This window comes from Gastrolobium bilobum, unplaced genomic scaffold, assembly GCF_033153095.1.
Source record: "Gastrolobium bilobum isolate Gb01-03AN ecotype WA unplaced genomic scaffold, APGP_CSIRO_Gbil_v1 utg40325, whole genome shotgun sequence".
NCBI lineage: Eukaryota > Viridiplantae > Streptophyta > Magnoliopsida > Fabales > Fabaceae > Gastrolobium > Gastrolobium bilobum.
This window is the reverse complement of record NW_026897784.1, coordinates 217,594-231,765: the sequence shown is the minus strand read 5'-3', so window position 1 is coordinate 231,765 and position 14,172 is coordinate 217,594. Positions and strand designations below refer to the sequence as shown.

Genomic DNA, 14,172 nt, shown 5'->3' with positions numbered 1-14,172 from the left:
AGTTGGCAGTTTCTCATGGAAGGATGGATAAAGATTAATACGGATGGATATTGTGCTCAAGGAGGTTTCCAGTCAGGTGTCGGAGGGGTAATAAGAGATTGTAAAGGAGGTTGGCTAGTAGGATTTTCAAAAAATTGGGTTGCAGTAGTTCAGTTTCTGCTGAGATTTGGGGTTCATATCTAGGTCTATAAATAGCTTGGGAATGTGGGTATATGAAGGTGTGGCTTGAAGGGGATTCAACAGTTGCTATACAATTATTCTCCAAAGAAAATACAGAGATGCATCCATTACATGGGCTGATCATGCGTATTAAGGATCTTCTGAGAAGGAGCTGGCATGTTTATGTGTCTCATACATACAGAGAAGCAAATGGGGTAGCTGACTGGTTAGCTACGCATGCATTCACGTCAAACTGGGATATTCATATTTTCACCTCTCCTCCTACAGGTTGTAATGAAATACTTCTTCAAGATCTTAGGGGAGTAGCTTTTTCTTGCTTAGTTTTAATCTAGTTTTTTTCTTTCCTCTTTGTATTACAAAAAAAACCATATTTTCCCTTCCCAAACGATAAAAATTCTTTCGAAAAATACTTCGTCGAAAGGCGGTGGGATTTTTTATCTGCCGAAATTTTTATCAAAAATTTTTACGGAAAATAATCCATCAAAATTCTTATTTTTATCGAAAACTAAAGTCATAACATAATATTTATTTAATGTATTCCGTAAAAAAAATTGAGGAAATTTTTTTAATCAAAACTTTTTGCACTGACATAATCTTTTTCCATCTCTATTTTTAACGGAAATTGTTTTCGTTTTTGTTTTAGACAGAATCCAATTTTTGTTGAAACTTCCGTCACTATTTTTTAGTGAATTTTTTCTGTTGATAATGGAGCCTTTTCTAGTAGTAGTCGTCTATGGTAGGATGAAAAATTAAGAAAAAGATTCGAAAAATAGGATAACAAAAAATGATTCAAAAATTAATCAAGGATAATGAAGTGATGTAATGAAGAAACCGACATGTGTTTGTATAAGAAATCGAACAAGAAAAAAGGTGTCATGTATCAAAACAAAAAAAATTAAGCAAGATGAAATGAGAAAGATATATTGTAACAAAAATCATATTATGATATCAATTAAGGAAAAATGTTTCTGCAGATAAGTTATCTGCATATCCCCAAATAACGTCGTTTTGGTATTGAAATTTTAAAAAATTATAAATATAAATACTATTATAACTCTGAAATAAATTAAAATTATAAAAACACCATGATTTTTATCCCAAAATGATGTCGTAATGGGCTTACTATAGATAACTTATCTGCAGTAACTGCAGAAAAAACGAACCCTTCAATTAATCGATATTATATATTTTATTTTGATGACACAGTGGTCGTAAAAGAATCATATTAATTAGTATCAAATATATATGAGTATTTTACTGTACTTTTATAATAATAAAACTTAGATTAGATATTATTAAATTAAACATTTTTTTTAGGCCTATATTAATATCTACTTAAATAAGTAGCTTTTGCTGAAATTGATCAAAGCCTATAATATTTATCTTTTTATGTATATAAATCTAATTATTAGTATTAGTATTATTGCCCCTACACCTCAAATCTTACGCCCATGATTTACTTTTCCATGTACTTTTTAGGAATTATATATTGAAAAAGTACTTTTAATTTTAACATTCAAATAATTTTGTAGTTGAAAATATTTTTCAAGTACTCTATTCAAACGCAAAATAAATTTTTCCTTTAAAAGAAGTCTTCATAAAAAAAAAAATGCATATAAAAAGGGACCAATAATCATTACTCTTTCATTGTCTTAGTTTTATTGTGCACAAAATAATACATAAACAAATGATATTCTAATGAATTTTGCTTTATTTTATCATGGATATCACAAAAATTTTAGTCATATGCATTAGTCATCAAACTAGCAACACAAAAAATTATCTAAATTATGACTAAAATCACTTGGGTGATACTGATCTTCTATTTGTCCTGTAGCTCAATATGTATCAAAAGCTTTCTTAATCAAGTTGTTAACATAATTTTTTTTTGGGTGGTAATCTAGAAGGGAAATACCCCAAAAGGTCAAGTCAAAACAACTTTACGAGAAAAACAAACCGAAGAAAAATCAGCCAAATACAAGGGTCAAATACCAGGAGGGGGAGGGGTAGAAAAGATACACAAATTATTCTCTAAGCAATTGTCTAAGGGATACTTAGAGAGCCAGTCAGCACATCCATTACTTTCTCTAAACGTATGAATCAGATGCACATCCCAATCTTTCTATAACCATGCTTGAATATGAGCCACCAAACGAGACTCTCGAGCTGCTCCTCCACTCTTGGTGAGCAAAGTGATAATTGAACTAGAATCACTTTCTAAAATATATCTCCTCCAACCACCAGCCCAAGCAGTTTCAAGACTTTTTAGTATACCCTATAATTCAGCTACAAAAGCTGAACACTGCCCTATATGATAAGCCAAACCATGAAGTCACCTACCTGAATCATCCCTTATAATAACACCACAAGCAGCCCCACCACCATCATTTCTAGCCACTCCATCAGTATTAATTTTTATCCATCCCACTTCCGGAGGATTCCAACAAACAGGAATAAAATGCTGAGCTCGTCTAGAAATACTACTATGACCAAAAGACCAAGCTTGAGAAATCTCACGGACTTGATGCTTAATGGTCTCAGCTTTGTTTGCAGACCAAACAACATAGGTACCATGAACCATCCTGTTTCTCCAAAACCAAGCATTCCAGATTATCACAGCAAAGACAAGAGACCAAGGTACATAAAATATATTAGGGGAATCATTTTTTAAATTATTTAATAGCCACATGTCTAAATCAGTGCTAAAAAAATCATCCACTGCATCAGATCTCATCAATTCCATCCAAAGACTTTTGATTTGGTTGCAATCTCTAGCCATATGGATTATGGTCTCCTCTGCCGTTTGACACACAGGGCAGAAAGCAGAGGTCATGTTCATTTTCTCCAACAGCTTCCTTGTAGGCAAGCGGTGATGGGCAATCTTCCACAACAAAAGACTAATACGATTTGGACATTTAATATTCCAAATTAAAGAACAAACATTATTATCATGACTAACCTCGACAGACTGATGTAAAAGGGTGATGTATAAGTTTTTTACTGTGATTGCACCTGAACCAGACAGATTCCAACTAAGCCTATCTACCCCATTTGAATCTTGAGGGGGAAGCTGGCTTCTTATAACTTGAATTGTATCCTGAGGAAGGAGATTAGCCGAACTATTACAATCCCAGGAACCATTAGTTGCAACATAGTTCATAACCTTCTTTCCAATATCTGATTGTGGAATAGGATTAATAATTTTGCTAGCCAAGACACCTTCTTTTCCCATCCAATTATCTTCCCAAAAATCAACACGTGAACATCCCCTACATCCCAAATCAACCTTGGGTTAAGTTTATGCCAAATGTCGCACAGTGACTTCCAAAGCCACGACTGACCAGTAATCTAATTGAAACCCTCATAGACATTATCTACATGAACATATTTAGCCTTCAAAACTTTAACCCGTAGTTGATCAGGTGAATTCAAAAAATCGCAAAGTAATTTACCCAAAAACGCTTCATTCATAACTGTAAGCTTCTTGATACCCAATCTACCACAAGTTTTAGGTTGGGTTATGGATTCCTACCCAATAAGGTGCATATGTTTTTTATTATCTGAATCACCCCAAATGAAGTTCCTCTCGAGCTGTTCAAGATCACTACAAATCGTTTTAGGGAGAAAATTGTTTTGCATCTGATAGAAAGGTATTGTAGACAAAACCGATTGGGTAAGAACCACCCTACCATCTTGAGAGAGGGATTGAGCTTGCCAACTATTCAATATCTATTTCACTCTTTCAACTATATCAGCAAAAAGATTATTTGTCATCCTACCATGATGAATCATAGCACCCAAGTATCTTCCCACATTCGAAACTTGTTTAAACCCACTAATCTCAGTTATTCTGTTTGCAACATCAACAGGAGTATTTTTAGAAAAATAAACACTAGTTTTTTGTCCACTAACCTTCTGACCAAAGATTTAACCAAAAAGACTAAGACAACGAAGAAGGATATGAATCTGCTCTTCACTAGCTTCCAGGAATAACATGAGATCTTCAGCAAATAATAAGTGAGATATTTTAGGGCCATCAACAGCAGTATTTATAATATGAGTAAGCTTCTCCATTGCTAGGACAAACAAATAAGGATATAAGGGATCTCCTTGTCTGATACCTCTACTGGGTTGGAATTCCTCTGATATATTACCATTCCAAAGCACACTAGTCCTTGGGGAAGTCACTGCTGTCATGATTAGATTAATTAATTGCTCAGGGATCTGAATCTCTTTCAAAACCAAACGAATGAAGTTCCAATTAAGTCGATCATAAGCCTTTTCAAGATCAACTTTAACTGTCATAAAACACCTCTTCCCCCTCATTTTCCTCATTGAGTGAACTAATTCTTGGACAATAATAATATTATCCTGAATATGCCGCTGAGGGACAAAACTAGATTGAGCTGGAGAAACTACTTTCATCATGATTGGCTTTAGACAATTAACAATTAGTTTGCTGATGATTTTATACACCACAGGACAAAGAGAAATCAGCCGAAATTGGCTAATGTGAGCATGTGATTGGACTTTAGGAATTAAAATCAGAAGAGTAGAATTTATTGATTCCAGCACGTCAGGATAATTCCAAATCTGGTTGACAAGAGAACAAAGCTGAGATTTGATCAACTCCCAATTTTTCTGGAAAAAAATAGCTAGAAATCGATCTGTACTTGGAGCCTTTAAACCACCCATACTAAATACTGTTTGTTTAATTTCCACTCCATTTGGAACCTTGCTAAGAAAAGCCTGGTCCCTCATTAGAATATCTGGCCATAAGTTCCCTGACGTTATCCACCTTCTTGCTCGAATATCTTCAGTAAAAAGAACTTTAAAATAATTGCAAGCCAAATTTTTAAGCTCAATATGATCTGTCACCCAAGTATCACCATTATTTTTAAGCTTAAAAACTTTATTTGCATTTCTCCTTGCCACTGTGCTAATATGGTAAAATCTTGTATTTCTATCACCATCTACAATCCATTTTTGTCTAGACTTTTAAAACCAAAATAACTCCTCTTCTCTAAGCACATTCCCCAGTAGCCTTTGAAAATCATCCTCGAATCTCTTTATGTATGCAGTATCCTGATGTTCTCTACTGCATTGAATATTAGTAATCTTTCTTATGATACTATTCTTCCTCCTCTGAATGTTACCAAAAACTTTTATGTTCCAATCTTTGATATCTGGAACTAATCTTTGGAGCATATATGGTAAATCAAAAACATGGTCCCATTTTGAATGGAGAAAACTATTGAACAAGTGATGCTCTTGCCAAGCAGCAAAAAACTGGAAAGGTCTCTTACCATTGTGATTAGCTTCCTCTACCAGATTAACCAAAAGCGGGTTATGATCAGAAAATAACCGAGGAAGGGAAGAGACACGAGCTTCATCAAACATTAATCTCCAGTCCATGTTGGCTACCACCCTATCAAGACGTTTAAATACTCTCCCCAAATTAGCCCATTTCGAGCCTTGCCAAGTAAAAAAAGGACCATCGCAGCCTAAATCAGCAACACGACACTCATCAAGCACAGTTGCAAATTTAGCACATCTAGAAGGATCAGCCGCTACACTCCCTTTTTTTCATGTGTAAAAAAAATTTCATTGAAATCTCCTCCTATATGCCAAGGACCAGATATAGAGTCTCTCAATGAACGCAGATCATCCTAGAGATTCTCTCTAAGACTTTGTGAAGAGCTAGCATAAATAGTCGTAAACTCAAATGATTGTTCAACATTTAATTTGACTCTACAATGTATGAATTGAGATGATTGGGATAACGCGACCACATCCACCTTTTTGCTATGCTACATTATCCAAATCCCACCAGCAAAACCATGGGCTTCTTGCACTATTAAACTATCAAAACCCAGTTTTTTCATCAATTTCCTACAGATATCACTTTGTGTTCTAGGTTCCAGCAAAACCACTAAATCAACAGAATATTTCCTAATCATGGACTTAAAGGTGCCACCAAGCTCTCCCTTAGCAGCTCCTCTTGTATTCTAAATGATAAAATTCATCAAAAACTATGATGTGTGTTTGCAGGGTTTAGGGGAACCTGCATGACCTCCTCTTTCTGCAAAAAGCCTTCATCATCAACACAAAGTTCCACTATATCATCCTCCTTCTCATTCTGATTTTTATCCACCATCATCAAATCAGGTGGTTTAGGATCCAAATCATCTCTGACAGAACTATGCAAACAGTCATTTTTGCTAATGCTTTGATTATGAAAACTAGTGGGAGGATTAGTGATAGAAAATTTATTTACTAACCTCAAAATATATGTGCTGGGAGGATGCCTCTTGTTAATATCTCTAACTTCCTTAGTCGCTAACATCAAAGGAGAATTTTTGTTTCCAGACAACTCATTTCCTACCTCAATTTGTTCCTTTCCCCTGCTGTGACTTCCAATATTAGAGTTTCCCATCCTTTCCTTCTCATCATCACCTTCCAGATTATATCTCGAATCAGTTTCCACTAAATTTACAGAGTTCTTTGTGAGCTTCTTTACTTTGGATTGAGGGGAGCTCTGCGATGGAGGCTCATACACAACCATAGTTCCTAAGTTACCACCTTCTTCCTCTTGAATCCCCTAATTTTTCAACACTTCAAATTTATTTTCAACTCTTTTGGTGTTCTGAACCTCCTTCCCCTTTAAAATTCCACCTTTTGTAATCTGGCTCCCTTTATTCCTCCTTCCCTTTTTCATTTGCATCCAAGGCCCAAAATTGGGATGTTCTTCCTCGGTAGAGTTAGAAATATTTTCTTGACTCTTTTGATTTTCTGAATGCTTTTCCTTCTTATTTGTCCCTTGTTCCACCCCTTGAATAGATTTATTCGGACAATTCTTCTGTATGTGACCATATTTCCCGCATGCATAACAGATTAAGTGAAGACCCTCATACTCAATTCTCTTGACTCTTCCTTCCACTTTGTATTCCACTTGAAAAGGCTTATTAAGATCCAATTCAACACACATTCTTGTGAATCTGCCCCTAGCAAGAGAACTAGTAGCTGCATCAACTTTTACAAACTTCCCCAACCAATTACCAATGCTTTTCACTAACTCAATGTTAACGTATTCCAAAGGGAGTTCTGGAAGACAGATCCAGGCCACAATTCTATTGATCGTTGCCTGAAAAGGTTGGAAGTCTGGTTCCCAGGACCAGATTGCTAAGTAGTGATCAAAGATTAACCACGGCCCTGCCGTGAAGGCAAAATCCATGTCCTTCTTTTCCTCAAATAGAACCAGAAAATAGTCATTCTCTAAATCAGTCACAAAAATTCTGCCCTCTCTTGCCCACATATTCTCCAACTTCTTCTTCATAAAAGCAATCGATACCTTCTTCCCTAGGAATTTCACAAATATGGCTTTGTGCCAGGGTTTCCAAGTTCTTCTTTTAAAATCATCGGACAGCTTGAAATTTACCCTACCATCCCCCTCTTTCTCCCATACCACATCTGGCACTACATTCAGATTCTCAGGCTTTGGTTCTTCCTCACGATTTTCCACTTCATCTTCATTCAACCGATCAAAATCATTCCCTCATTCCCCATTATGCCTCATAAGCATTTCCTTGCAAGACATGTTTTCTGACATCCATTCTTCCTCCCTTTGAACCATGGTCTGCTAGTTACTGAAAGCTTCTTCTCCCCCTATACACTTTTTGGTACTCATCTGGAGGTTATCTGTCTCCTCCGTTGAGCGATCATGATTGACAGCCTAAACCATTCGAATCTCCCTAGGGTTCGTCTCAGGTATTTTTTTATTATGCTTTTTTAACATAATTAAACTCATTAGAAGAGGTATTAATACAAGATTAAATGATATTATAAAAATATTACATTGATAACGTATCAAAATTAAAATAAAATATAAATCTCATATATATAATTCGGAAAATGTATCTCTCCTGTCACAAGAGTGACTTTATCTTCTGCAACTCTAAAATGACATCATCATTTTGGATTTTGGATATAAATAAAAGCTATTTTGAAAATTTTACTTTTCTCTTGTATTAATTATACTAAAATACCCATTATTTTTAATCTTCCAACCCCAAAACGACATCGTTTTAGGGTTGTAGGAGATAAATATCTCATCTGACGGGAGAAATGTTAATCTCATATAAAGTTATTTTAGATAACTTTGTCTAATGTTCATCGAAATGACATTGTTTTGGGGCGTAAATCATGGTGTGTTTGTAATTTTAATTTATTTCAAGGTTATAATAGTCTTTATCATTCTAATTTTTTAATTTTTCAACCCAAGATGACATCGTTTTGGTGAACATTAAATAAAGTTGTCTAAAGTAACATTAGATACTTTTTCCCAACTTAATATAATACCAAAAATGTGAAGTACATCATTATATTAATCTATTAAAATTTAAATGTGGATATATTTTTAATTATTGGTCACTTTAAAGATAAACTCATTTTATGATTTTCTTTTTAAAAAATATATCAAACATATTAGACAAAATTATAAAAAGTGGTACAAACTTGCTTTGTATATAGGACTGTTTTTTTTACCTACGCAAATGTTGAATTGAAGACCTTTCATCAACCCTGTTAGATTTTGCATTTGATCCAACCCTTATATACTACATTGTGAATTGGGGTATTAACGGGTCGAGCCGAGCCGAGCTTTGGTCTTAAAAGGCTAAGCCTGTATTTAAATGTGTTAGCCTGATCAAGCCTGTTAGCTATTATGAATATAATTTCAGCCTGTGGCCTGTCTTATTTACAAAAAATAAAAGTCTGGTTTAACCTGTTTAAAACAAAATAAGACAACAAAAATTTATCCAAACAAAATATACAATCAACAACACTAGTAATTGCATAAATATTCATAAATTTAATGTATATCCAAACAGTATAATATAAAACAAAATCATTCAAAAAGTTTGTTTAATTAATAAAATGGGATGAAATGGATTGAAGAGAGATAGAGAGGGCTATCACAAGTAGTATAAAAAATATAAAATATAAAATAAAAATAAAAATTAATATATTAGGCCAGTCTGAGAGGCTCTAAGGCCGAGCTTTTAAGTTGGAGTCCGAGACCTTTTTATTAAACGAGCTTTTATACAAGTCTAAGCCCGGTTCCAACAATCAATTTTAGACATAAAAACTCAAGCCTTCACGAGCCGAGCCAAAGGCCCTGTAACGTTTAGCACTTGAAGTTCTAATCATTCAACATATTACCATATCAATTATCTTTGCGAAGAAAGTCATCATTTATCTTCTCCTATATATATGGATTGAATTTGTATCTATGTTTGTCTTTTTTTTCATTCTAGAATGGAATATATTTGTCATGTTTTAACGGCATCATGAAATCTACTCCACACGTTGAAATTGGTCATAGGGTGTCAAGTTTGTCTTTCTCTTTCTCTCTCTACACAGTTTGGGAGCATGTTCAAAACTTCTCTCCCTTTTGCTCGCCATTTTGTGCGGGAACACCGAAAAATGTCGTCAACCATGTTTGTTCCATTACTGACCTAACCTAACACACTTCTCCTTTCATGGTGTTTCTATGTGTCATAGTTTGTTAGGCCCCGTTGGTGGTTGCATCGCATTTAGGTTGGTGTGTTTTGCATCTTCAATATGGTTGTCCTTGACACTTTGTTCACATTTCTGTTTGGATTTCTTAAATGTCCCTAGTTTGACTTCTTAGATCATAGTTTTTAAGGTCTTATTCTTTTTTTTCTTGGTTCTTAAGACAAGGAAATTAAACTCTCCAGATCTTCCTATTAAAATTCTTTATTCATTCTGAATTTGTGAGCATTTTTGTTTTTTGTTTTGCTTTTTGGGTGGGAAAGATATAGGTGAGTTAGCTTTTGATAGATTGAAAATTTGGAATCTCTAGGATTTTAAAACATCTAAACCCAAAACTTCTTTACCTTAGAAAATATTAAGGTTTTTAGTTTGAGTATCTGAATCAACATTGTAGAGAAATGAGTTGCTTTTCATGTTTTTCTTCCAACGAAAAGAAAGTAGCAAAGAGGCCTAACAACAATGGCAAGAGAATACAACAGCCTGCTGCTCATCCTCCCAAGGAAACAGCCCAACCTCAGCCACATCAAGGTAAAATCATGAATTATATATATTTAGGTTTCGAGGGCGAGCCTTGGCAAGCAATAAGCTTCTTCCTTGTAATTGGAAGGTCACGGTTTTGAGTCGGAAACGGTATCTTCTCAAAATTATAAAGATAAAATTGTATACAATCGACCCTCTCCCTTATCCTCTCAAGTCAGAGAATCATATGCATATGGATTTACCCTTTTTATATTGGGGTTTATACTTCTGCAGCAATAGCAAAACAAAAATCTTCTGCGATATATTCACTTAAAATGGGACCCACCATAAGAGAGAGAAAAACAATAGTCGCACAGAAATCGAAGGGTTAGCTACAAATTTTTTTGTTTTATTGTTGGTGCAGAAGTATAAACCCCTTTTATATATAAAGGTTTCGTATGTGCATATTTTCCAGTTGAGGTTTTTAGCCATAATTCTTCATTATAATTGCACCCTTGTCATGTCCATCAATTTAATTATCTTTCAATGCACCAATTATTGTGTTTAAGAAATTTGAAAGTTAAATTAAATTTTTGTGGCTATCTTTCTACCACTTTTTTTTATCATGAATATTTTTTGATATAATCTTGCCTTGTACAATGTTTGAGATATATATTCCCTATAAAGAGATGCAATTGAATGAGTTCTTCGATGAAAATTTGTCTCCTGAGGTTGATGCTTGATGTTTCATTTTGATTTTGCGTACAGAGAATCATTATCACAAGGCAAGGGCCAACCCACAAATAGAACCTAAAATAAATAAGGAAGCCAACAAAGATACTGTGAACAATCATAACATTGCTGCACAAACGTTCACATTCAGGGAATTGGCTACTATCACAAAGAACTTTAGGCAGGAATGCCTAATAGGTGAAGGTGGATTTGGGAGGGTTTATAAAGGAAGACTTGAAAAAACCAACCAAGTAAGATTAAATGACACTTAATTTGCACTTATTATCAAGTTCTTTGCTTTTGTTGATATTGGTAAAATTTTGAAGGACTTGGAATTGACATTTGGTCATTTAACTATATAGGAAGTAGCTGTGAAGCAACTTGACAGGAATGGATTGCAAGGAAACAGAGAGTTTCTTGTTGAAGTTTTAATGTTGAGTCTTTTACACCACGAAAATCTTGTGAATCTAATTGGATATTGTGCTGATGGAGATCAGAGACTATTGGTATATGAGTACATGCCATTGGGATCTCTTGAGGACCATTTGCTTGGTAAGATTCTCCTTGCCTGTGTCATTTGTGTTGAAATTTCAAATGTTGATATTTAGCATTAAAATTTTTTGATACAGAACTCATCACAATAATTAGTTTAATAAGAATAGTGAAACTGAAACTCTATTTCCTTCATATGGCACTACAAATTAAAGATCAATAATACCCAAGAAATTTGTGTGTACTGCATTCTCCCTTATTGTTAACCAGAAAATTAATACATTGGTTTATTATCAATATACTATTTAACTTTAATGCAGATCTTCATCCACAACAAAAGCCTCTAGATTGGTTCATAAGAATGAAAATAGCTTTGGATGCTGCAAAAGGTCTAGAATATTTGCATGACAAGGCCAATCCTCCAGTTATCTACCGTGACTTAAAATCCTCCAACATTTTGTTGGACAAAGATTTCAATGCAAAACTCTCAGATTTTGGACTAGCCAAGCTTGGACCTACAGGGGACAAGTCTCATGTCTCTTCAAGGGTAATGGGTACTTATGGATACTGTGCCCCTGAGTATCAAAGAACTGGTCAACTCACTGTAAAATCAGATGTATACAGCTTTGGAGTTGTTTTGCTTGAATTGATCACTGGAAGGAGAGCCATTGACAACACAAGACTAACAAGGGAGCAAAACCTTGTTTCTTGGGTGAGTTTCCCTACTCAATTTCTGTTTGCCTATGGACCAATTTCAAGTGTTTGATAAATTTGTTTGAGGGTTACTTTTGATAATGAATTTCCATCACAAATTTTAAATTTCACTCCAACTGATCTTAAAGGGAAAAATTTCAGGGAGGACCACATAATCTAATAAGCAATTTCTATAGTTTGTGAAGGGTTTTAAATGAAAGAATTAATTAATGTTTCTCATGTCATATAAGAAAAATTTATCTCTTACACACATAAAAGTGTGTGAAATCCACCGGAGAAGAGAGGAAAAATAAACATAAATCTCATACATTTTTACACAGATATGTAGGATATAAAATTATTTGCTAGTATCATTACTTTCAAAACTGTTAATTTACTTTTTTGTTATAAAATTAAAAAAACCATAGAAAACCCTTTTGTCTTTTTGGTTACATCCATTAAATCATTCTTATTGGAATTTTTTTAATTTTTTTTTTTTTTGGTCTTCAAATAGTATTATACCATACAGGTGCATTACTATTATTATAATAACACATTTTGATAGCACATTTTAGGAGTGCCTTTTGATAAGAGCACATTACACAAACTCTAGAGCCATATGAATTTCATCATAAACATATATAATTTTTGTTTTCTAAATCAGTTAAGAAGATTATATTTTTTCTCTCATTCTTTTAAAACAAAACAGGCACATCCAGTATTCAAGGACCCTCATAGATACCAAGAATTAGCAGATCCACTTCTTCAAGGAAACTTTCCAATGAGATCATTGCATCAAGCAGTGGCAGTAGCAGCAATGTGTCTCAATGAGGAGCCATCAGTGAGGCCCTTAATAAGTGATGTTGTTACGGCCCTTAGTTTCCTTGGTACAACTCCAGGGTCTAAAGACCTTTCAGGAATGAATGCACCCATTGACATGCCTTCTCCACCACCAGAGCAAGAAGAAGCCAATAGCACCCCTTTGAATCTTCTTGACGATGATAGTGGTTTGGAACGCCAAAGAGCAGTTGCTGAAGCCATTGAATGGGGTTCAAATACTAGGAACAAAGCACAAAGGAATGAAAGTGCTTCCTCTTTGTAATATCCACAACAATTATAACGCATGACATTATAGACTCTTTCATTCCAATAATGTTACCTAAATCTTTGTGGCTTTCTATATAGCCCAAAAGAGAGAACACTCGTTCAATATTATGAGGAGAACACTAAGGATATAAAGAGAGATTGAGAGCTCAAAAGCTGCTTGTATATGAGAAAAATTCGTGAGGCTTCATTACAAGTAGTGCACCTTTTTTCATGACACATTGCAAGAGTTGGTGTTATATCACCTACAATAGTTCTATATGAACTTTTGAATTCTATTATGCCCAACATTGAGAAATTTTTTGATGGATTCTCTAATTTTTTTTCGTGTTATATGTATGTGCTTATATATTAAATTAAAGTCCACTGTCTTAAGAGTGGTTATGTCTCCTAATCTAAGAGTTTTTAAAGAATGTAATATGCATATAATGACCCTATAAATGAATTAAAGTCACTTTTGATGAAAAATAAGTTAAAAATGACAGTTAAAGGATAAAAATACGGGTAGGATTACCCAAAGGTAAAATAAAAATAGAATCATGACTACAACAATATTTCAGTCCATTGGATAAAATTTGGTAATGAATAGAGATGACTAGATAGATAAGTCTTTACTCAGTTGAATTTCACTTAACCTTTGTAAGTGAAAAGTTTCAAAACATTCCTACTTCTTCATCTTCCACGAGCATTGACGGAGGGAGGAAAAAAAAGGTTTTGAGTGAAAATCTTCCAAAATTCATAGAAAGAGCTAGAGACATCTCCAAATCACTCCGTTTCAAAGCCAAATTTATGAGAAATTTCGAGAGTAACATATTGGTACCCATATTTTCGTGTGGGGTTCACTATAGAGAGAGTTCTTTCTCCCCTAAGATTTTGGGTTTCATGGAAAATATGAGTTTTGATAGAGCTTGAGGCCATGATTTCCCCTTCATTCTTGGG

At 34.3% G+C, this 14,172-nt stretch overlaps 2 protein-coding genes across 2 annotated transcripts; one reads left to right on the top strand and one right to left on the bottom strand.

Moving 5' to 3' along the window:
• Positions 1-6,781: 6,781 nt before the first annotated feature.
• LOC133310281 (uncharacterized) lies at positions 6,782-7,516 on the bottom strand. Its single transcript, XM_061511181.1, has one exon. It carries the CDS (start codon positions 7,514-7,516, stop codon positions 6,782-6,784), a length of 735 nt encoding a protein of 244 aa, XP_061367165.1.
• A 2,509-nt stretch (positions 7,517-10,025) lies between these two features.
• LOC133310280 (probable serine/threonine-protein kinase PBL25) lies at positions 10,026-13,231 on the top strand. The gene is made up of 5 exons (XM_061511180.1): positions 10,026-10,281; positions 10,981-11,195; positions 11,307-11,496; positions 11,757-12,148; positions 12,839-13,231. The coding sequence occupies exons 1-5, from the start codon at positions 10,152-10,154 to the stop codon at positions 13,229-13,231; spliced, it is 1,320 nt and encodes a 439-aa protein (XP_061367164.1). The 5' UTR covers positions 10,026-10,151.
• Positions 13,232-14,172: the final 941 nt, after the last annotated feature.